The 25,202-nt window shown below is 40.0% G+C and overlaps 1 protein-coding gene across 3 annotated transcripts in view; it reads left to right on the top strand.

The window, feature by feature from the left end:
- GOLM2 (golgi membrane protein 2) overlaps positions 1-25,202 on the top strand; it is an 85,902-nt gene that overhangs the window by 26,344 nt on the left and 34,356 nt on the right. For all 3 annotated transcript variants that reach the window (XM_006075885.4, XM_006075884.4, XM_044924606.2), the window contains exons 2-6: positions 6,995-7,049; positions 12,229-12,331; positions 13,798-13,888; positions 18,394-18,538; positions 18,833-18,913. In XM_006075885.4, the coding sequence (XP_006075947.1) occupies positions 6,995-7,049; positions 12,229-12,331; positions 13,798-13,888; positions 18,394-18,538; positions 18,833-18,913 (475 nt within the window). The remainder of the gene's footprint in view (positions 1-6,994; positions 7,050-12,228; positions 12,332-13,797; positions 13,889-18,393; positions 18,539-18,832; positions 18,914-25,202) is intronic.

Below are 25,202 nucleotides of genomic sequence, written 5' to 3'. Positions count from 1 at the left end.
AGGAGAAATAATCAACTTCCTATTGAAGGTGAGGAGGTGGTGGAAGTATTAAGGGAAGGCTCCCTGAGGGTTAAAAACCAAAGAAGTTAAAGGACTAAAGAGACCTATCTGTATGCAGAAATGATTAATGAAAAGCATAAAAGTAAAGAAAAACAGATTGAAGACACTGAAGGAAACATTAAAAATCAGAAACCAAGTGGGAGAAGCCTTTATGCAGACCCAGGATAGTAGAAGGAAGAGAACTCCTGGGTTTAATGATCTACCAGAGACCTCTGAGTAGATCTTTGGCAGCTCTGTTCAAAGGCACATGGAAGGCGAGATAAGCAGCACTATGGAACTGGTGTTAACAGGAAGTGAGATAAATTGGGAACTGGTACCTGCTGCTAATACTAAATACTGAATATAAGATTTTTGTGAGAATCCTGCTGGAAAGACTGAGAGGAACAATAGAGAACATGAGATGTGCCGTAAAGGGGGTCTGAGAAGCTAACTGGAAAATCTTTACCCGGCCAAAGAATGAGGTGGGAAATAAGTTCATTCTATTTGAATTAAGAAAGGCTTTTATTTAGACAAGCTGTGGTTTTCTCTTTAATTGTTCCAGAGCAGCTTTTGAAATATGAGGACTGTATATATGAGCTGTTGGGATCAGCATCTCCATCCTCAATTAAAAAGATTGAAGAGAAAATTAAACTGATTAGAATAAAGTAGCACTGCTCATAATATCCTTTAGTACTTTCGTAGTCTATAGATTGAACTTCCTCTTCTCTATTAAAATTTTTTTAAGAGTTTTAGGATATAAAAGAGACAGTCCAGGAAGCTGAGGCCACTCATAGGCTAGTATTCAAAAATAGCATCTCTCTAGCTGTTTCAAGAGTAGAATTTAAAAGAGAGTACAGAGAAGCTGGAATAGCGTCATAAAAATGAATTAAAAAACAAAGTAATGAAAACATAAACAAAAATAAAGGATAGCTGTGTTCTTTGGAAGGGTAAAGAATGCAAAAGGAAAGTGCATCATGAAAATACAGTAATCCCCCCTTATCCACAGGGGATGTATACCTAGAACCCCCACTGTATACCTGAAACCACAGGTAGCCTAAACCCTAGACTTACTTAGGTTTTTACATACATATATACCTATGATAAAGTTTAATTTCTAAATTAGGCCCAGTAAGAAATTAGCAACAGTAATAATAAAATAGAACAGTTACAACAATATCCTGAAATCAGAGTTATATGAATGTGTTCTCTCCCTCCCAGAATGTCTCTTACTTGACTCACCTTGTGATGATGTGAGATGATGAAATGCCTGTATGATCAGATGAGATGAGATGAATGACCTAGCGTTAGGCTGCTCTTGACCTTCTGGCGATAGGTTAGGAGGAGACGCACTTGCTTTGGGTGATCTTGGGTCATCGAGCCGTGGTGCTGTGAGTTGGGTCATCGAGCCGTGGTGCTGTGAGTTGGGTCATCGAGCCGTGGTGCTGTGAGTTGGGTCATCGAGCCGTGGTGCTGTGAGTTGGGTCATCGAGCCGTGGTGCTGTGAGTTGGGTCATCGAGCCGTGGTGCTGTGAGTTGGGTCATCGAGCCGTGGTGCTGTGAGTTGGGTCATCGAGCCGTGGTGCTGTGAGTTGGGTCATCGAGCCGTGGTGCTGTGAGTTGGCTGTTAGCAGCAGGTGATGACGATGGTTAGGGGTCCCAGGCAGAAACAGCATGTCAGCCCAGATTCCACCACGTTACTCATTCAGTTTCAGTCGCTCAGTCGTGTCCGACTCTTTGTGACCCCATGAACCGCAGCACGCCAGGCCTCCCTGTCCATCACCAACTCCCGGAGTTCACTCAGACTCACGTCCGTCGAGTCAGTGATGCCACCCAGCCATCTCATCCTCTGTCGTCCCCTTCTCCTCCTGCCCCCAAATCCCTCCCAGCATCAGAGTCGTTTCCAATGAGTCAACTCTTTGCATGAGGTGGCCAAAGTACTGGAGTTTCAGCTTTAGCATCATTCTTTCCAAAGAAATCCCAGGGCTGATCTCCTTCAGAATGGACTGGTTGGATCTCCTTGCAGTCCAAGGGACGCTCAAGAGTCTTCCCCAACACTACAGTTCAAAAGCATCAATTCTCCGGCGCTCAGCTTTCTTCATGGTCCAAGTCTCACATCCATACATGACCACAGGAAAAACCATAGCCTTGACTAGACAGACCTTTGTTGGCAAAGTAAAGTCTCTGCTTTTCAATATGCTATCTAGGTTGGTCATAACTTTTCTTCCAAGGAGTAAGCGTCTTTTAATTTCATGGCTGCAGTCACCATCTGCAGTGATTTTGGAGCCCCAAAAATAAAGTCTGACACTGTTTCCACTGTTTACCCATCTATTTGCCATTAAGTGATAGGACCAGATGCCATGATCTTCGTTTTCTGAATGTTGAGTTTTAAGCCAACTTTTTCACTCTCCTCTTTCACCTTCATCAAGAGGCTTTTTAGTTCCTCTTCACTTTCTGCCATAAGGGTGGTGTCATCTGCATATCTGAGGTTATTGATATTTCTCCCGGCAATCTTTAGTAAAAGGTGAAAGATTTATACGCTTTGAAGAGAAACCAGAGTATCTCTCCCGGCAGTCTTGATTCCAGCTTGTGCTTCTTCCAGCCCAGCGTTTCTCATGATGTACTCTGCATAGAAGTTAAATAAGCAGGGTGACAATATACAGCCTTGACGTACTCCTTTTCCTATTTGGAACCAGTCTGTTGTTCCATGTCCACTTCTAACTGTTGCTTCCTGACCTGCATACAAGTTTCTCAAGAGGCAGGTCAGGTGGTCTGGTATTCCCATCTCTTGAAGAATTTTCCACAGTTTATTGTGATCCACATAGTCAAAGGCTTTGGCATAGTCAATAAAGCAGAAATAGATGTTTTTCTGGAACTCTCTTGCTTTTTCGATGATCCAGCGGATGTTGGCAATTTGGTCTCTGGTTCCTCTGCCTTTTCTAAAACCAGCTTGAACATCTGGAAGTTCACGGTTCATGTATTGCTGAAGGCTGGCTTGGAGAATTTTGAGCATTACTTTAGTAGCGTGTGAGATGAGTGCAATTGTGTGGTAGTTTGAGCATTCTTTGGCATTGCCTTTCTTTGGGATTGGAGTGAAAACTGACCTTTTCCAGTCCTGTGGCCACTACTGAGTTTTCCAAATTTGCTGGCATATTGAGTGCAGCACTTTCACAGTATCATCTTTCAGGATTTGAAGTAGCTCCACTGGAATTCCATCACCTCCACTAGCTTTGTTTATAGAGATACTTTCTAAGGCCCACTTGACTTCACATTCCAGGATATCTGGCTCTAGGTGAAGTGGCCATACCATCATGATTATCTGGGTCATGAAGATCTTTTTTGTACAGTTCTTCTGTGTATTCTTGCCACCTCTTAATATCTTCTGCTTCTGTTAGGTCCATACCATTTCTGTCCTTGATCGAGCCCATCTTTGCATGAAATGTTCCCTTGGTATTAATTTTCTTGAAGAGATCCCTAGTTATTCCCATTCTGTTGTTTTCCTCTATTTCTTTGCATTGATCACTGAGGAAGGCTTTCTTATCTCTTCTTGCTATTCTTTGGAACTCTACACTCAGATGCTTATATCTTTCCTTTTCTCCTTTGCTTTTCACTTCTCTTCTTTTCACAGCTATTTGTAAGGCCTCCCCAGACAGCCATTTTGCTTTTTTGCCTTTCTTTTCCATGGAGATGGTCTTGATCCCTGTCTCCTATACAATGTCACAAACCTCATTCCATAGTTCATCAGGCACTCTATCTATCAGATCTAGGCCCTTAAGTCTATTTCTCACTTCCACTGTATAATCATAAGGGATTTGATTTAGGTCATACCTGAATGGTCTAGTGGTTTTCCCTACTTTCTTCAATTTAACTCTGAATTTGGCAATAAGGAGTTCATGATCTGAGCCACAGTCAGCTCCCGGTCTTGTTTTTGTTGACTGAATAGAGCTTCTCCATCTTTGGCTGCAAAGAATATAATCAGTCTGATTTTGGTGTTGACCACCTGGTGATGTCCATGTATAGAGTCTTCTCTTGTGTTGTTGGAAGAGGGTGTTTGCTAGGACCAATGCATTTTCTTGGCAAAACTCTATTAGTCTTTGCCCTGCTTCATTCCGTATTCCAAAGCCAAATTTGCCTGTTACTCCAGGTGTTTCTTGACTTCGTACTTTTGCATTTCAGTCCCCTATAATGAAAAGGACATCTTCATAACAGCACACAATTTAAAACTTAAGAATTGTTTCTTTCTGGAATTTTCAGACCACAGTTGACTGCTGGTAACTGGAACCACAGAAAGCAAAATCACAGATTGGAGAGGGGCTACTGAAAAAGAAGTGGGAAAGAAAATAGAGGCTAATTAGAAGTTATTAGAGAGCAGTCCTTCGATCGCAGACCACACAGCTGCTGGTGTCAGCTTTTCCTGCTGCCTCTTGCAGCTTTTCCAGTGAGCTCATTCCAGTGGTTTTAATTGCCATTAGTATGCTATTAACTCTCACATCAGTTCAGTTCAGTCGTTCAGCCTAGTCCAACTGTTTGCGACCCCATGGACTGCGGCATGCCAGGCCTCCCTGTCCAGTCCATCACCAACTCCTGGAGTTTACTTAAACTCAGTCCATCGAGTCGGTGATGCCATCCAGCCATCTCATCCTCTGTCGTCCCCTTCTCCTCCTCCCTTCAATCTTTCCCAGCATCAGCATCTTTTCAAATGAGTCAGCTCTTTGCATTAGGTGGCCAAAGTATTAGGGCTTCATCTTCAGCATCAGTCCTTCCAGTGAATATTCAGGACTGATTTCCTTTAGGATGGACTGGTTGGATCTCCTTGCAGTTCTAGGGACTCTCAAGAGTCTTCTCCAACACCACAGTTCAAAAGCATCAATTCTTCGGCGCTCAGCTTTCTTCACAGTCCAACTTTCACATCCATACATGACCACTGGAAAAACCATAGCCTTGCTAGGCGGACCTTTGTTGACAAATTAATGTCTCTGCTTTTTAATATGGTGTCTAGGTTGGTCATAGCTCTCAGATCAACTCCAAACTAATATATCCCGCTTCCTATTAAAGATCTCTTCTTGGATGTGTCACAAGTGCTTCAAATTCAGTGGGTTTGGATCTGAAGAACGTCATCTCCCCACGTCTTCCTCCCATCCCAGCCTGCTTCCCCCGTGTCTCCCTGTGGTGGGGCACTGCAGTCTCGCTCACCTTAGTCCCCTCACTCTAGAAACCGAAACATCACCCTAAGGCTTCCTCTTTAACTCCTCAGTCTAATCAATTGGTCAGACTATTCGTTGTTCCCCTTTAATCTCTCTCACATGTATTTATCTCTTGTCCTCATTCTGTTAGTTCAGACTAGGGATTGGAAACTTTTTCTATAAAGGGCCAGCTGGTAAATACTTGGACCTCCCAGGTGGCTCAGAAGTAAAGAATCTACCTGCAATATAGGAGCTGCAGGAGACGTGGGTTTGATCCCTGGGTTGGGAAGATCCCCTGGAGAAGGGAATGGCTACCCACTCCAGTATTCTGGCCTGGAGAATTCCATGGACTGTATAGTCCATGGGGTTGCAAAGAGTCGGACATGAATGAGTGACCAAGCATGGAATATTATTCAGCAATAAAAAGGAATGAACTGTTGATGTATGCTAAGTTGCTTCAGTTGTGTCCGACTCTTTGCAACCCCATCGACTGTAGCCCACCAGGCTTCTCTGTCCATGGGGCTCTCCAGGAAGAGTCTTCCCACCCAGGGTCGACCCCGGTCTCTTACACCTCCTGTGTCGGCAGGTAGGTCCTTTCCCACTAGTGCCACCCGGGAAGCCCAGGTGCCTTATGCTGACTGAAAAGAATCTCAAAAGGCCACATTCCCTATGATTGTATTTAACATTCTTCAAATGATTAAATTACAGAGATGGAGAACAAATTAGCGGTTACCTGGGATCAGGAATAGTGTGGAAGGAGGATGGGTTTGACTGTAAAGGATAGCATGAGGGAGATATTTATATAATGATAGCATAATTCTGTATCTTGTATTGATGGTGTTTACATGAATCTATACGTGTGATAAGACAGCATAGAACTGTACATGTTGTATCAATGTCAGTTTCCTGGTTTTGAAGTTGTGTAGTTATATAAGATGTACCCACTGGGGGAAATTGTGTGAAGGGTATATGGGACTTCTCTGTACTATCTTTGCAATTTCCTATGAACCTAAAATTATTTCAAGATGAAAAATTAAAAATTTTTTTCTTTAGAGATTTGTGGTCTTTAGTGTAATCATTTGCCACTCATGGTACTGCATTTGATCAACTTAAATCAATCTGTGCCTTTCAAAATAATGTTACTATTGAGATTGACAAGAGAACTGTTTGTAGTGATAACTTTAGTTGGATTTACAATTAGCTGAAACCTGTTTAAACAAGAACTGAGACACTGTAGTTCTTTGCTTGTTATCCTAAGACATTCCTTGTCTTAGTTTTTAAATTAAGTGGTAAGGCTTGGTCTGAGGCTTTGGGTTCACTTTCAGTTCCCAGCGCTCCTGTGTACTGGCTTCCAGGGGACAAGGACTGCATCAGCGAGTCCTGCATAAAAATGGTATCTGTCCTCTTGGGGGAGCTTGATGAACAACACGTACTTCCGACTTGGCATTAATTCTTTTCTTAATATAGAGTTGAAAATCTTCTGGTAAGATTTTGGAAAAAATCTGATTTTTTTTTTTTTTTCAAAAAAGCAATATTCACCTCAAACTTTCAAACAATGTCGTACTATATATTAAGTTAAATTAATATTCTTATGCAACTTTAAAATGAATATTACAAAATCAGAACTTACAATTCTCTTTGGAAAATGTGGCATACGTAACTTAAATATTTTTCTTTTGTACTTATTATCAAGCTCAAAGTGAATATGAGGGGGAAAAGGTAAATATAAGCAAAACTACATATTCTTTAGTAAAATTAAGACAATTTTTTTTCAGGTTAAACTGCAGAACAACATATCATATCAGATGGCAGACATACATCATTTAAAGGGTAAGAAACTTACTTACAAATTAAAGTTCACTAAATGTCTAAAATCCTGAAGACTTAAGAAATCCTCAAGTCAGATAGCTAAATGAAATAGAGTTTTGAACAAAGCTCCTCAAAGCAAAACATGTTTCCTTTTGTCTTAATAGATAATAAAAATTTTAATGTTGTTTTATATATAATAAGTACAAGTTAAAATTTGAGATCTGCATTTTACTCTTGTGCTGTGGACAGATTTCATACAATGAAATGTTAAAAGAATCTTTAAAGAAAATTGAGGTGTTGCTTCAGAGACTGTCAGATTACCAGGGAAAGGGTTAGGAGTGACCCCTCTGTACTGTGTCCAGCCTGCTGAAATAATCCATTCAGTTCTGGGAATGCTTCGGGCAGGTCCCCCAAGCTCAATATTTTAGATACCCGGGGAACAAAGAAGCTTGGAACAGAAGCCAGGGAGCCTGGAGGTAGATTAGATAGATGAAGAGTTTTTTTTGTTTCATTTTGATGAAGTGGTTGTTATTCAGTCGCTGAGTCATGTGTGACTCCTTACGACCCCGTGGACTGCGGCACGGCAGGCTCCTCTCTCCTGCGCTGTCTCCTGGAGTTTGCTGAGAGGCATGTCCGCTGAGCCAGTGATGCTGACCATCTGCCGCCCTCTTCTCCTTTTGCCTTCAGTGTTCCCCAGCATCAGGGTCTTTTCCCACTGAGTCGGCTCTTCACATCAGGTGGCCAAAGTAAGAGCTTCAGCTTCAGCATCAGTCCTTCCAGTGAATATTTGGGGTTGGTGAAGTGATAGGAGATGTCTAAGCTCTTATGAAAAATAATAGTTAAAGAGAACAAGCTCTATACTCTGCTTGCGTTACTTCACGCTATCCCTGGCCTTTGGAATTTGGGGTCTAAGGACCATCCCTCTTTTCCCTCATACCCTTTGATTACAACACTACGTATTTTAAAACTTTGCACGCAGTTTCTCTAAATTTATCTATGTGGGTAGTACTTGCTCTCTGATTTCATAAATTTTTCTTTATAACCATTTTGAACCTCTGTAGGATTAGGTAATATATTGTTAACACTCTCTTTAAGAAGCCAACCTACGCTGGCTAATTTATGCAAGCTTTGTCCCTCACCAAGCAAAACCATTAGGAGGCAGCCTTGGTGGATTACAGCCCAAACACAGGGGCTGCTCACGTTGTGCAGTCTACGATTTTGAACAGCTTTGGTTTTCTGTTAGGAGCTCGCTTTCCCAGCGGCCACAGTTGTCTCTGTGGCGTTTGTGCCGTGCTGTCCTCTTTTTGGCTCACAGGCGTGCACGGGATGGCGCAGAAGGCGGCGCCCTGCCAGTGCTGATTCTGCTTGTCGTCAGAGTGATTTCTTACTAAATAGTAATAGACTATGGCTTTTCCTTGTATATGTCAGAGAAAATGACAGCCCATGTTACTGAGTAAAAATCTTTATTACACTGTGTGTATCCACAGTTGAAGTAGATCCTGAGATGTTTTGAAATTTAGGTGATAGACTTTAGCAAAGAAAAAAGATTTGATTTGAGCTCATAACTGTGCAACTTTTGGCTTTAGTGCAGTTACTGAAGCTGGGACTCCTGAGATTGAGTTTCATTAATGTGACTTTTGCACCTTAGGAACTATTTCTACTGAAACTAACTTCTTGACAAGTTGACAGTACAATCCACATTTGCCTGTTTTCATTGACATTAATGTCAGATATATTGGAGTTAATACACATCAGATTCTTAAAAAAAAAATAAACCCTTATGGTCATTAATATTTTCTTGGAAATAAAAAGATTGGAGTTGTTTTTAGCACCTGAGAAAGAAAATTAACATCCTAGTATACATTGATATATTTAGACTAACTTCCCTTTTTTTATGCCTATTATTGAAAGAAAATTTGAAATAAAAATGTTTGAAAAGTAAGGGTTTTTTTTTGGCTGTAAAAGCTCATCCTAGGCAACCCCTTTCCCAACCATATCCCTAATCTCTTGAAGTTGAATTGAGGGATTATGGCCATGCCCTCTGCAGCATGCCCTGCTGTTGCTGTCATTGCTCGGCTGGACAGTCGGCCTTGGGTCTGACGCCCTCTAAGTTACGCGGAGCATTCTGCTGTGCTGACCTTGAGCAGCCTACTAGACAGAGTATCTTTGGGTTCAAATCAGCTGAAAGTAAAACTGTGATACAGAAAACTTTTATCTTTACTTTTGCTTTTTGATCTGTTTATACCCCACCCCACCCCCGCTCTTTTTTGGCCTTGCCGTGTGGCTTGTGGGATATCAGTTTCCTGACCAGGGACTGAACCCGGCCACAGCAGTGAAACTGTAGAACCCCAACCACCAGACCCGCAGGCAGCTCCACTTTTACCCCTTTCAAGTCTTTAACTATTCAAAGCACCAATCAGCTCCATGCTTTATATTCCTTGCCCTGTATTCAAATAGGTTCAGTTCAGTTCAGTTCAGTCGCTCAGTCGTGTCCGACTCTTTGTGACCCCATGGACCACAGCACGCCAGGCCTCCCTGACCATCACCAACTCCCGGAGTCACCCAAACCCATGTCCATTGAGTCGGTGATGCCATCCAACCATCTCATCCTCTGTTGTCTCCTTCTCTTCCTGCCTTCAAACTTTCCCAGCTTCAGGGTCTTTTCAAATGAGTCAGCTCTCTGCATCAGGTGGCCAAAGTATTGGAGTTTCAGCTTCAACATCAGTCCTTCCAATGAACACCCAGGACTGATGCCCTTTAGTATGGACTGGTTGGATCTCCTTTCAGTACAAGGGACTCTCAAGAGTCTTATCCAACACCACAGTTCAAAAGCATCAGTTCTTCGGTGCTCAGCTTTCTTCACAGTCCAACTTTCACATCCATACATGACCACTGGAAAAACCATACCCTTAGAACCTGGTATTTTACATGCACTGAAATTCATACTGTTTTATTTTTTTGTCAATTGAATTTTAAGCCTTTTATCTCCATTTAAAAATGGAAGACTTTATTTCCTGATAAAGATATTTCAAACACTGTTAGTGAGAAGCATTTTGGGGAAGCAGAGAACCAATTTCAAATCTTGAAATCATACATGCCTTATGTTCATTCTGAAGGTAAACTTAGCTGTTTAGTGAGTTTACTGTATAGGAAAAAGAAGCCTGAAGGGCTCCTGTAGATCAGCAGTTGAGAACCATTACCCTAGTAACTGTGAGGTTATACTGGTTTGACTTTTTTTTTTTAATTGCAGTAACTTTTCAGTTCTGGAATCTTTGCTGGCTAAGTCTATCTATAAGCTACGAGGCTTTTTTGTTCTTTAGAATCAACATCCATAGCTGAGGCCAGAGTTCTGCTCCCTCTTGCCCTCTGCTTCTTAGTAGGTGGGACCAGGGAGCAGTTAACAAGCTGAATATGTGTTTCATGGATCCCTGGCCTCAGATTTGTTACTTTTATCTGAGGTAGGGGAAATGACTGAAAAACTACAGAGATCAACCATGTTTGCATATTGTAGAGTTAATAGAGCAAGTAGAGAAATTTAAACTGTGACTTGACTAAACTCATAGAAACAGGGAGTAGAATGGTGGTTACCAGGGTTTGGGAGATGTGTGGGGAAAATGAGACGTTGGCTAAAGGGTACAAACTGTTAGTTACAAGACGAGTACGGTTTGGTGATCTATGATGATTATAGTTAACAATATTGTGTTATAACAATACTGTATTATATACTTGGAAGTTGCTGAAAGAGTAGATCTTAAATGTTCTCACCACACACAACAAAGTAGTAATTATGTGAGATAGTGGAGGTGTTGGCTAATGTGATGATAATCATTTTACAATATGTTAGTGAATCAAATCAACATGTATGCCTTGAACTCACATAGTGTTATATCTCAATTAAAATTTTAAAAATAATAAAAAATGTGGCTTGAATAGGCAAGCATAATTATCAACTACAAGCATTTTATGTAAGTCATTTACATTTCATATTTGATTATTAATCCTATACAATAGCTATTACATGCGTATTGTTAAACTTTATATACCTCATCAAGCGTTCATGTAACTTGAACATTTTTATTTGTTGTTGTTACTGTAGTTATGATTCCACAATAAAAGTTATAGAGAAAAGAAATGTGCTCAGAATCCCACCAGTAAGCTTAATCACTGATAGCATTTTGATGTAATTTTATTCTTGTCTATTTTTTTACATGGATATATTCATACTATAAATTTATGTTTATACCTGCTTTTTAACAACTTACATCACAAGGATTTCTGGGTGCCTTTAAAGTAACAAGACTAATTTGTTAAGCCTTCTGTGAAAAGCAGATGTTATAATATTGGCATATTATAGTTAGAAATTATATTTTAGTCTTAATAAGTAGATGTTGCTTATATAGAATAAACCTCTGTTCCCATTTATGAAAATTAAGACTTTCTTAATTACTGCTTTTGCTTAACTGATAAGGCTGTTGGCAAATTTTTTATCCTCTGTTCAAGAAACTGACATTTCTCTTCCTTGGCTGAATTTTTTTTTGTAGGATTAGATGGAGTGACTCTAGAAAATGTGGGGCCAGTGATTATAGATTAAATTTCACAAAAGAGCATCTGGCTCAGCTTTTAATTTACTATCCAGTTTGAAATTTCATATTATTCATTACAACTAAAACTTTTAGCTCTGGTCCAGAGAGTATAAGCTTTGGAAATGGAATTTTGGTGTATGTGGATGTAATTCAGTAGCGGAACTAGAAGTCAGATCTAAAGAGATTGGTACCTAAGTTGGGAATCAAATGTGATTTTAAAATGAATTCTGCATCCATAGCCAACACATCTAAAAAATATGATTTCCCCCCTACTTTTTGTAAAGCAGTTAGGTTTAGAGAGATAGGCAGCTCTTCATGTTCTGTTTCCACAACTTAGCATATGGTCTATATAATGTGTAAAGATGTATAATTTTTAAATATTTCTGATTGATGTGAAAGCCACTGAGGCTGTCTTGTTGTAAAAATAAATTTTATTGTGCATACATGTGATGAAAGGCAGTTAAATATGGTACTAGTTATGTAATTTAACTTCTTGAGAGTATGAATAAATAGAGAACTGTATATAATTTTAGAAATCCCATGCCTTCTTAACAGGAAGTAGCAGAGTACGTAAACTTCGTTCCTTTGCTTTTGTTTTGCTTCTGTTTTGTGGATAGAGCAACTTGCTGAGCTTCGTCAGGAGTTTCTTCGACAGGAAGACCAACTTCAAGACTATAGGAAGAACAATACTTACCTTGTGAAGAGGTTAGAATATGAGAGGTAAGACTCTGCACGCAGTAAGTATTTACGAATCTTGAATATTTGTCCAGCATTCAGGCAAGTCATTTCTTCCTTTCTGGAGTCTGTTTTTCTTCTCTTCTTTCATTTTACTAAGTCTTTTAAATTCCTTTTCTAAAAAAAATAAATAAATTCCTTTTCTATTGTCTTTGTATGTGTCTGTGAAATCTACTTTATTTTGATAGCTTGAAGAACATGAAAATATCTCATACAAGGCACGTTGAATCTACCCTTGTAGACATTGTAAGACATTGTAGACATTGTAAGACAGAAAATCATGTAAGAAATCAGTTTTAGAGTAAAAGGTATTTTTTAGGTCTGCATACCAAAAATTAGAAAGAGTCAACATATTTTAAACTGTTTATCCATTTCTGACATCTTACTCTTGTAGGTTGTCAATATGCATCTACTACATATATGTCTTTTAATCTAATAGTGTTCAGTAATTTTCTGTATATCTTTAGGATTAAAGATTGACGTACTTAGAGGTAATAAATTATCCCAGTATGTTAGTGTGCTGCAGCTTGTTTACTCTCTCCCAAGTGCTGGACCACTGTAGGAGTTTTCCTTTTGTCACTGTTATGATTATCAACTACAAAAATCTTTGTGCAAAAGGATTTTTTTTCCTCTTATGTTATTTCACTGATTATATTCTCAAATACAGAACTTCTGAGATAGAATGTTTATTGATCTTATCACATATATAAAAATTGCTTTGTAAAATGACTATACTAATTTATACTGTAAATGTTTCCCTGTGGCCCCACCAACATTGACTTTTATAATTCTAACTTAATTTCACTAGTATAGGAATAAGGAAAGTACTATATATACATATAGGAAGCTTAATTTGCATTTTAAATGGTAGAAGGCAACATTTTTCTATGTATTTATTATTTGTTTCTTTTTACATGAATGATCTTTTTTTATTCTTTGCCTGCTTGTCCAGTTGAAATTCATAATTTTATCTGTTTGTGCCTTTACCTTTTGTCTTGCTGGTTGCATTCTGTCTTTTTTATTAGTTTCTTCTGGTCTTGCTCTTTTTATGGTTTAGGCTTTTATTATTGTGTTGAAAGTATTGGGTTGGCTAAGAAGTTAGTTCGAGTTTTTCATAACATCTTACAGAAAAACCCAAACGAACTTTTTGGATAACTCAGTACTGTTTGATGACTCATCTGCTGCAACTGCTTAAAATTTCTTTTTAAAAATTCATCTTTCTAATTTCTGTTTTTTAATTAGCTTTATCAATATTTTTGTCCTCTATTAAAGATTCAGGTATTTTAGGGACTTTGACTGTGAGCTATTTTCATGCCTGCTCTTTGTCCTCTCCTATCCACTCTCCTGCTGACTGAATGCTTTATCCATGTAGATGTATGTTTTCAGCTTCTAAACATCTTTGAGAATCAACTCAAGATAGTATAGTCTAAAAGAATGACTTTCTAATTTAGTTTTCAGTGTGGACAACAGATCAAGGAGTTAAGAGCTCAGCATGAAGAAAATATTAAAAAGTTAGCAGACCAGTTTTTGCAGGAACAAAAGGTAAATTTTAAAAATACTTAAAATATGTTCTTGTTATAAATCTTATAATTTAGAAGTTAAATTTTGTATTTTTGTCATAAAACATGATATTTTTAAGTATTTTAGCCTATGTAATTCTAAAAATGACTTCAGTGGCTTTAGTACTGAGTAAATTAAACATTTGCAAAAATATAACCTCAGCTCTTAAAACTAATTTTGAGCTAAATAACTTTTGCCTGACTTTTAAAAGTAATTTTTGCTGTTCATTTTTCAGTTTGTAAGTGGATAATCATGTTATTGAAAAATCAGTTACTTCGTATTTTACGCTTTTGAGAAATAGGAAAAAAAATTGAGAAACTTTTACTTATCAATCTTTGTTGTTTCTAATTCCTTTCTTAAAATACAGAAATGAAATACTAGCCACTATTTTCATATTTTGGGGGTGGCAGATTCTTTTAAGTCATACAGTTCCAGTAGATAAATATTATGGAAGTCCTGCTAGAAATAGAAGGAATTTGAAATTTACAAGTCATGAGGACATTCATTTTTCACACCCTGTAGTCTAGTCTGACTAGCTATAGTTTGTATACAGTCTTGTGATTTAGAGTAAAGAGAGATTGAATAGTGAAAAGTATTTTTCTTGGCCTCTGGTAGTCTCTCACCTAAAGGACTAGAAGCTCAGGAAACCAGGTTTTCGTGCTCTGTTTTTTCACCATTTTGCAACATGATATTGAGGGCATCTTTTTTTTACCCATAAAGTGAAACAGCTGCTGTCTGTCTTCAGCCTTCCTTGCAGAGACATGGGGTAGGTTACGGGGAGATGGCAGGCACAAGTGAGCTGCCTTAGTGGGGCTGAGGCCCCGGGGCAGCCAGCAGACACTGCCGGGACCCTGCGTGCGCAGAGGGGCATAGCAGTGGTTTGGCCAAAAGTTTGTTCGCTTTTTCTGTAAGATCTTAACAGAAAAACCTGAGCAAGCTTTTTGACCAACCCTATAGAACACAAATGGAGAAGGCAATGGCACCCCACTCCAGTACTCTTGCCCGGAAAATCCCATGGACAGAGGAGCCTGGTAGGCTGTAGTCCATGGGGTTGCTACGAGTCGGACACGACTGAGCGACTTCACTTTGACTTTTCACTTTCATGCATTGGAGAAGGAAATGGCAACCCACTCCAGTGTTCTTGCCTAGAGAATCCCAGGGATGGGGGAGCCTGGTGGGCTGCCATCTATGGGGTCTCACAGAGTCGGACACAACTGAAGTGACTTAGCAGCAGGAGCAGCATAGAACACAAAAGGAAGAGGACCAGAGGCTTGCTGATGGAACTGTGGTATTATGAGCCCATCATATAAATAATGGGATAAGTTTGTTCTCTTCTCCCAAGAAGCACATATATCAGCTTTTTCCTTTCTCCTGGCAAGTGTAGTTCTCTCTTTCTGCTCTTCTATTTTAGCCTATTTTTATATTGTTAATTAACTAATATCCTGTCCCATTCTTTGCCCTTATGCTGCCCTAAATGGAACAAGGTGGAGAGAAATGGAGGTGCTTAACCTTAAGTTCTCTTAAGAGAACGTCTTTCTAGGATGACACACCAGCGCCTCGTTCTGCTCCTCATCCTCAGTTCCTACCCTTCACCTACCACGACTTGATTCTGTGAAATCTGAGTTGTTTTTCATAGGAACAAATCCATTATAAGCTATAAGAAACAAGCATAAAGTGTGTTCAGGGATTTTTTTTTAACCAAGTACATGCCTGTCTTAGAAATTACTCTAAGTAGGGGGTCAGCAAACTAACTGCGACCTCCTGCCTTTTTTTCCCGTACTGCCCATCAGCCAAAAAAAGTGGTTATTGCATTTTAAAAATGGTTAAAAAAATCAAAAGAATATTCTATGACATGGGAAAGCTGTAAGAAACTGAAATCTTAATGTCTAGAGATACAATTAATTAGAACACAGCCACAGCCATTTGTTTACTGCTTTCATGCTATCACAAAGGAAGATGACCTGTCACAGACCAGAGGAGACTTGGGTTTCCCAGGTGGCTCAGTGGCAGAGAATCCTCCTGCCAACACAGGACACATGGAAGATGCAGGTTCTGTCCCTGGGTTGGGAAGATCCCCTGGAGAAGGAAATGGCAGTCCACTCCAGTATACTTACTTGGGAAATCCCCTGGACAGAGGCGCCTGGCAGGTTACAGTCCCTGGGGTCGCAAAAAGTTGGACACGACTGAGCACAGAGGAGACTTAAGAAGACCTGAGTATTTAAATGTAATATAGTAAAAATGTAAGTAAATAAATTAATTAAATAAATGCAGTATAATATCCTGGATTGGATGCTGGAACAGAAAAAGGCCTTAATGGAAAAAGTAGTGAAATCTAAATAAAGGCTGGAATTTAGTTAATAATGTACTAATGTTGTTTTCTTAGTTTTGCAAATGTATCATGCTAATGTGATGTTAACACTAAGGGAAATTGAGTGATTGGTAATTACTTTTCTATAAATTTAAATTATTTCAGAGTAAAAACTATATTTAAAAAAGAACTAGGTGGCCCCCTTACCAAATCAACAATATTGAATTTAGAAACCCATCCTATTTTATTAATTGTATTTATTATTGTCCATTCACAGAAAACTATTGCATTAATAATGAATCAAAGGACAATATCTTTGCTAACTGTTTTAAACGGAGAAGTATTTTGGACGAGTAGTTTGTTGACTTTTAAGTTTTCTTTCTTTGCTTTATCCATATCATAAAGCTGTGGAGTACTTACTATGGAAGTTGCCTTATAATGTGGCATTATAGCAAAAATGCACAGAGATGCAGGACGGCTTAGGTTGTGTACCTCACAGATTTTCTCACCTTTGGCCTTTATACCGATATGTTCAGAAATTTCAGTTTATCATTTCACACATCAGCAGTTAAGCTCTGAAAATTGGCTATAGCTTATCAAGTTCCCAAATCCTGTGGGAGTAAGAAAGATGGTTTGAATCCCTTTCCATTCTTCTCCAGCTTTCTAATCTTGAACAAACTATATAACTTCTTTAAGCCTCAGTTTTATTTTGGTTTCCTTAAAACTGTTCATTTATCTGTACTAGAGGACAGGCTTGAAAACAAGTTGCAAACTAGGAGACATGGCAGAAGTATTGCCTGGTACACTGGAATACCTACACTTGATGGTCAAAGTGCCTGTTCTTCTTTATTATGACAAATTCTTACCGTTTGGCTCCTGTGTTTCTGGAGTTCCTGTAGATCTTGTAGTACTGTTGTTTTTTATAATGTTACCAGTGATTACATTGCATAGCGTTTTAGAGTTGGCAAAGCATTTAATGCTAATATTATTATGCATTAAATATTAATATGGCAACCCAAGCATGTGTACTTGATTCCGTCCCTCTCCCAGTTTTCCGTGAGACAGCTCAACCAGTTAAGAGAAAACTGGGACCCACAGGATTGAATCAGGCTTAATCATAACCTGCACCCCACTCCAGTACTGTTGCCTGGAAAATCCCATGGACGGAGGAGCCTGATAGGCTGCAGTCCATGCGGTCGCGAAGAGTCGAACACGACTGACCACTTCACTTCAACTTTTCACTTTCATGCATTGGAGAAGGAAATGGCAACCCACTCCAGTGTTCTTGCCTGGAACACCCCAGGGACGGGGGAGCCTGGTGGGCTGCCATCTATGGGGTCACATAGAGTCGGAAACGACTGAAGCGACTTAGCAGCAGCAGCAGCAGCAGCAGCAATCATAAACTGAAGATTCAAGTTTCCCAGAAGGCGATATGGTCAGGTGAGGTAGGTTACAGGGAGCACTGGCTTGCGTACTGTTCTGCCATCCTTCCTGTGCTTGAGTGGCCGGTGCACCTGGGAAGACTTTGCCTGTTTTCCACCTTGCTGTTTCTGCTTGGAGAAGAACCTGACAGTGTCGACAGCCATCGATCCCACTTGAGGGGGTACCTGGGTGCCGGCCTCCTGCTGTCTGCTCTCCTGCTGGGTTAAAACATGCCGTACAGAACCCATGCTCCCCCCAGGCCTCTGCAGCCAGTGCTCAGCAAGACTGTCTTCTGACAGAGTCACTCCCTCAGCATAGCCAAAGGGCATTACCTCTGCCTAACATTTGAGGCCATTTGTTGTAATTAGAGACTTAAAAAAAAAAATACTTATTCTTTGACTTCATGTTAGGTATAAAAACTGAACAAAAAAATAATATTATATCCCACATCTCTTAAGTGTTTGGAATTTGGACTCATGGTATGTATTTCAGAATATTTAGTTTATTTCAGAATATTTAGTAAAAAAAATGAACTATTTCAGAATATTTAGTTAATATTAACTAAATATTAACATTTAGTTAATAAAATGAACTGTTTCAAAATATTAAGTATTTGGAATTTGGACCCATGGTATGTGTTTCAAAAAAAATGAACTGTTTCAGAATATTTAGTTAACACAACTAATATTTAGTTGTGTCAATAGTTTAACATTTTGAGCTGAAAAATACTTACTGTTAGCAAATCTTAATCTCACAGCAAGAGGCCCACAAGTTTGAATCAAAAGGTGGAAATGAATTGGATACGGACAATCATGCAGTGCCTAAAAACATTCCAGAAGTTGCTGAGAACGGGGCAGGCAAGAATGAAGAACCCTCAAGCCATCATATTCCACATGGGAAAGGTATTACTATTATTTTGTGTTAAGAGGGGATTGACTTCTTCTCACTTTGAAGTGAACATTTTCAGTCATAAGGAATATTGTTTGATTTTTCTTCCATTATGTTTAGGTATCTGTTTCAAATTTGGATCCTTTAACAGAGAAGAAAAAAATAAAAAGTCTATAGAGTTAGAGCTATGTCCATAGAAAGATTTATAGATACTCATTCGATGTGGCCCGTTGCTTTACAAACTGATTGTTACATTCCTTCATTGTATGTAAGGAAAAATACAGAATTTGTTTTTGTTACTTGAGCAGAACAAATCAAACGAGGTGGTGATGCAGGCATGCCTGGAATAGAAGAGAATGACCTTGCAAAAGCTGAAGATGTTCCTGTTGGTAAGTAAAAGTTACTAGATTTTAACTGAAGCAATCATCTTATTTTTCATGTGACTGTTGTTTTTTTGAGTAACACCTGAGAAAAGTCATATATATCTTGGGGACCACTATTTTCAGTTAACTAACTACCTATTAATTCCCGGAATATAATTGTTTTGGATATAGTTTTTATGGAAAATTTTGCTAAAGTGTATAAAATACTTGTTTTTGCCTGAAGAGTCAAACATATTTGAACTTTTTCTTGATGACTCAAGAGTTATTGCTCATGACAGTTATGCTGTATGTTCAAGCTACTTATGCTTACTAAAAGTATATGCGGTTTCTTTCCTTCAGGCTAAATGTTCCTAGATTGTGGTGTTGTTGGTATGCTTTAATATGGCAGAAGAATACCCTTAAATAGGTTTTTAGGACTTGGCATGTCTTTTCAGTTAATCACCCTACAACTTAAGTAGCTTATTCACTTTTTTTTCCTTCTCTTATGGCCACTTCTGTTCAGTGTATGTCTCTTCATTAATATGTCTGCTTCTTTCTTTCTGTTTGGTCTGTATAACTGCTGCTGTCCTAATCCCATGCAATTTTTTTCACGTCTCTCTGTTTTTCTTACCATTTCTATGTTTGTTTCTTAGCTATCATAGATACCCTTCCATGCTGACTCCAGTTTATTATGAAAAATAGGAAGTAACAGCATATCTTTGGTTCTTCTTCGCTGTTTTCATTCCTTTTCAATCTCCGTGATTATTTCTGTAGTTATAGCTCATTGTTTGTGGCTGAAATTGCTGAGTGTCTGAGGTCCAAATGAATGAATGAATATCAACAACACTGCAATCTAGGAACATTTAGCTTGAAAGAAATAAACCACTTATACTTTTAATAAACATAAGTAGCTTGAGCACAGCATGACTATCATGATCAATAACTCTGAGTCATCAAGAAAAAGTTCAAATATGTTTGACTCTTAAGGCAAAAGCAGTTAGTCCTTTCCTTTGCATAGTTTCGCCATCTTCTCAAATTCTTTTATATCTGTATTCTTTTGAGTTGCCAGTTCACAGTGTATTCGCTCCAAGTAAAGTTCAGGGCAAGAGCAAGAACACGAGTTTATAAATAAGGAGTAGGGTGAGCGTGTTTTTGGTCGGGCCATGAAGCGATCCAGTGATCCCTAAAGTTGGTTCTTGAACCCGCAGTGCCAGCCTTACCCAGGAACTCATTTAACAGAAACACACATTCTTAGGTCCCATTCCAGACGGCAGCATAAGAAATTCTTGGAATGCAGCCGAACAGTCTGCATTTTAACAAGCTCTCCAGGTGGTTTTGGTCTTTGCCAATGTTTTAGAACCACTGGCTTAGATGTTAAAGAAATATTGAGGGCAAGGACCATGTATTCTTCTGAATTTTTGCAGTACTTACCCTAGTCCTAGATTCACTGAGGTTTAGGTTGATTAATCTCTTTATATTTTGCTTACTTTTTAAAAATTAAATGAAAGGTTCTTTAAATTCTATAGTGCTTTATAATTTTCAAAAGTTTCACACACATGATTGCATATAATCCCATAAAATAGCTATCTTTTCCCACCTACCCTTGTATGCCCCCCTTTCTTCTCTCTCCCCACTGGTGACCACTAGAGTGTTCTCTGTATCTATGAGTCTGCTTCTCTGCTTCTTTTTTGTTTTAGTCACTAGTTTGTTGTAATTTTTATATTCCACATGTAAGTGATATCATCCAATATTTATCTTTCTCTGTCTGACTTCATTTAGCATAATGCCCTCCAAGTCCATACATGTTGCTGCAAATGACAAAAGTTCATTCTTTTTCACGGCTAAGTAGTATTCCTGTGTGTGTGTGTGTGTGCGTGCGCGTGCGCACGTGCACCACATCTTCTCTATCTATCATCTGGTTTTGGACATTAGGTTGCTTCTGCATCTTGGCGCTTGTGAATAATGCCTCTGTGAACACTAGGGTGCCTGTCTCTTTTCACGTCAGCGCTTCTGCTGCTTGTGTGTCCGCCCTGGGGCGCTCTGCGGGGTCGCCAGGTGGCTCTGTTCTTGGTGTTGAGAAGCTGCCACTGTTTCCCGCGTGGCTGTGCCAGTTGATGTTCCCACCAAAGTGCACCAGTGGGTTAGTTTTTCTTTATCTTTGATTTTCTGTAATTTGAAAATGATATGCTGTGAAGTAGTCTTTTTGTTTGTTTGTTTGGGCATTTATCTTGCTCTGTGTTCTCTGAACTTCCTGGATCTGTAGTTTGGTGTTTGACATTAATTTGGCAGAAATTCTGTCATTATATGTCAGATATTTCTTCTGTGCTTTTCTCTCTTCTCCTTCTGGTATTCTCATTACACATACGTTACACTTTTTATAGTTGTCTTAGGTATTTGGTTCTGTTTTTTTCCAGTCTTTGTCCTGTTTGCTTTTCTGTTTTTGAGGATGCTATCAATAAATCCTTTAACTCAGAGCTTCTTTCCTCAGTTTTGTCCAGTCTACTAATAATCCCATCAGAGGCATTCTTCATCTCTGTTACAGTGTTTTTGATCTCTAGTATTTCTTTTTTATTCTTTCTAGGATTTCTATCTCTGTACTTTGATTGCCCGTCTATTCTTGCATGCTGTCTACTTTATCTGATAGAGTTCTTAGCCTTGTAGTTGCAGTTCTTTTGCGTTCCCGGGCTGATAGCCCCGCCATTCCTGCCGTGTCTGTTCTGAAGCTCACTCTCTGTCCAGAGCATTCTGTGCCTTTCAGTGTGCCTTGTGGGTTTTCTTGATGCCTCAGCGTGACACACACGCCAGGGGTGCAGCCCTGCTGGTGAGCTGTGGGGAGGGGACGCACTCTCTAGTTCTGCGGTTGGCTTTCAGCCTTTCAGTGAGCCTGTGCCTCTGGATTCTGAACTTCACAAGTGCTTCTCAGTTTTTTCCTTCCCCTCTCAGGTGGGACAGGGTGGCTCGAGGGAGCTAGAGTTGGGTATTTTCCTTCGGTAGGTCACTTAGACTCTGATAATGCCCCAGCAAGTTAGGTGCTGTTTAACTGGTTTCTGCAAAGGGCAGACTTTATTAGGAACAGAATGCTTTGTTTCCTTTTGCCCTCCCCCAACCCTCAGGGGGTTTTCTCTGCTATTTACCTGGGAATCTACTTGAACTCCTGGAGTAAATTCCCTAACTTTGTGGGAGCCCCCTCTGTGACTGGGCCCCCTAGAGTTTTAACTCTGAGCTATCCATACTGAACCTCTGGCAATTAACCAGGTACAGTTCAGGTTTCCCTGCCCTGGCACTGGCTTCTGTGGCAGTTTCTGTTCATTAGTCTCTCCTGTAAGCCAAGACTCCCTGTATTTGCCTGTCTCTCTTATATGATGGTAACAATTTGCCCTGTGTCTTCCTCTTTCTTATGGACCCAGAAGAGCTGTTGATTTTTCAGCCTGTTTTAGCTGTTTCCTTGTTGTTAGGATAGAGTGGCAACTTCTAAGCTCCTTATATGCAGACCCAGGAACCAGAAGTCTTCTGGATTAATTTTGAATCTCTGGACTATTGGTGCTTTTACGGAAGTATTTTGAGTATAAAGACTGTTTTAATACAGTCACTGGTGAAAAGAAACTCTGAGCCGTACAGTCCGTCAGAGCAAACACAAAGGAAAGCCGTGCTGTGTCTTTGTGCCTTGAGCATGCAATATGCTCATGCCTTGCACATCCAAGGTCCCAATGAATGTGTATGGTTGAATTTCCAGAATATGCTTAGCAGCAGGGCAGTGATCTCTAGAGTCAAACTGCTGGCTTCAAACCCTTGGCTCTGTCTTTTCAAAGGCATGTGACCATTTATTTGCCCTTATCCTTATCAATGAGATAGGATTGTAACAGTTTCAACCTCATAGGGTGGATGTGAGGTTTAAATGCAAAGCATCACAAGAGGCTTGGTGGTAAAGAATCCCCCTGCCAAGCAGGAGACACAGGTTCGATCCCTTGATTGGGAAGATCCCCTGCATAAGGAAATGGCAATCCACTCCAGTATTTTTGCCTGGGAAATCCCATAGACGGAGGAGGCTGGCGGCTGCAGCCCCATGGGGTTGCAGGGAGTCAGACACGACTGAGCAGCTAAACCACCACCACCAAGAGTAGTGCCTGGTGTGCAGCCTGTGCTGCATGTTATCAGTCCCAGCGGCCACTGTTATCGCCGTGATTGTTTATATCGTTAGAAACATATTTTTATCTCCTTGTCATTCCTTTTACTGAGTATTGTCTTTTCTCCCTGAAGTAATCTATGTAATAATTCTTTATACCAGTACAAGTTCTGGTGTGTATGTGGAGTCCCTAATGACTACAGAGCAATAATCCCACAGAGGAAGTGGAGAAAAGAGCACATCCTTGTAAATTAAAACCGACTCTTAGGTGTTCGTGGCGGTTTTGTTCACGATAGCCGGGGCTGCACTGGAGCCTACAGCAGAGCACCGCTGAGCCGCCCTGAGATGCAGCGCTGCAGCGGCCCCGGGGAAATCGCGTGCGCCTGTGCTCAGCGTGAGTCCTGCTGCTCCAGCCTCTCAGCTTCCAGAGGCAGGGAGCCAGATCTTAATGGGCTTGGTTTGGTTTTCATGTTGGTTTGGAGCTAGTCACAAGATTTTACAGGAGTTTTGTAGTTTAGATTTAGAAACGTTTCAAACATACAGAAAAACATAGAGAATAATATAATGAATAGTCAAGTATCCACTGCCTCTAAAAATTAAAAAACAAAAAAATAATGTAACATCTTGCCACATTTGTTTCAGATATTTCTGTTATTGGTATTATTGTTAAAGGAAAAAGACATAACTGATAAATTGAAGCCTCCCTTTGTCCCCTCCAGATCCCAGTCCTGTCTCTTTTCCCCAGATACACTATGATATCTATTTCCCAGATATCTATTCTCCAGACACACTATATACATAGAAGATACACTATGCTGAGATTTGTCAGTTCAGTTCAGTTCAGTTCAGTCGCTCAGTCGTGTTCGACTCTTTGCGACCCCATGAATCGCAGCACGCTAGGCCTCCCTGTCCATCACCAACTCCTGGAGTTCACTCAGACTCACGTCCATCAAGTCAGTGATGCCATCCAGCCATCTCATCCTCTGTCGTCCCCTTCTCCTCCTGCCCCCAATCCCTCCCAGCATCAGAGTCTTTTCAAATGAGTCAACTCTTTGCATGAGGTGGCCAAAGTCCTGGAGTTTCAGCTTTAGCATCATTCCTTCCAAAGAAATCTCAGGGCTGATCTCCTTCAGAATGGACTGGTTGGATCTCCTTGCAGTCCAAGGGACTCTCAAGAGTCTTCTCCAACACCACAGTTCAGAAGCATCATTCTGTGGCGCTCAGCTTTCTTCACAGTCCAGCTCTCACATCCATACATGACCACTGGAAAAACCATAGCCTTGACTAGACTTTAGGTAGAGCTACTCTATTTAAAAAATAAGTGATTTTCTAGAACAGAAGACTCCTACCTTGGCCATACACTGGAATCATGGTAAGGTAAAAAAAAGTAATGACCGACGTCTGAGTCCCACTCCAGAGACGTTTATTGTGATTTGATGTGAGATGCAGCTTCATAAGTGACTGTATTGTGTAGCCAACCTAGAAGACTGCTGGTGGTCAGAGGATTCTCTAGATCTGCACTGCCCAATACACTAGCCGCTGATCACATGTACCTGTTTAAATTCAGTAAACTGAGTAACGGGCTTCCCTGGTGGCTCAGGGGTTAAAGTGTCTGCCCACAATGCGGGAGACCTGGGTTCGATCCCTGGGTTGGGAAGAGCTGCTGGAGAAGATAGCAGAAATGGCAACCCACTCCAAGATTCTTGCCTGGAGAATCCCACGGACAGAGAAGCCTGGTGGGCTACAGTCCATGGGGTCGCAAAGAGTCGGACACGACTGAATGTGTTTTAGTTTACTTAAACTGAGTGAAACTATACTTTCACTTCCTCGGTCATACTGGCCACGTGTCAAGTAGTTAACAGTCGCCATGGCTCCTGGCTATTGTATCAGCGTGGGTATGGGACATTTCCATCACTGCAGAAAATCCTATTGGTTAGTGCTGATCGAAACTGGTAATTGGGTTTGTTTCTGTGGAAGACGGAGGGCAGCGATAGAAAGGTGTCTTTCCCTTACATAACCTTTTTACAAAACGTTTTGAATGTTGGTTTCAAAATTTCATAAGGTAATTTTATAAAATATCTATTTAAAAAATAAATATTTTTAGAATATTAAAAAGCATGAAAAAAAAAAGAGATCATTACAGTGATATTTGAGAGGAGAAGAAGGGCAGGTAAATGTTGATTTTGTTATTTG

The sequence above is a fragment of the Bubalus bubalis genome, chromosome 11, assembly GCF_019923935.1.
Source record: "Bubalus bubalis isolate 160015118507 breed Murrah chromosome 11, NDDB_SH_1, whole genome shotgun sequence".
NCBI lineage: Eukaryota > Metazoa > Chordata > Mammalia > Artiodactyla > Bovidae > Bubalus > Bubalus bubalis.
This window is presented reverse-complemented; position numbering and strand designations above follow the sequence as displayed.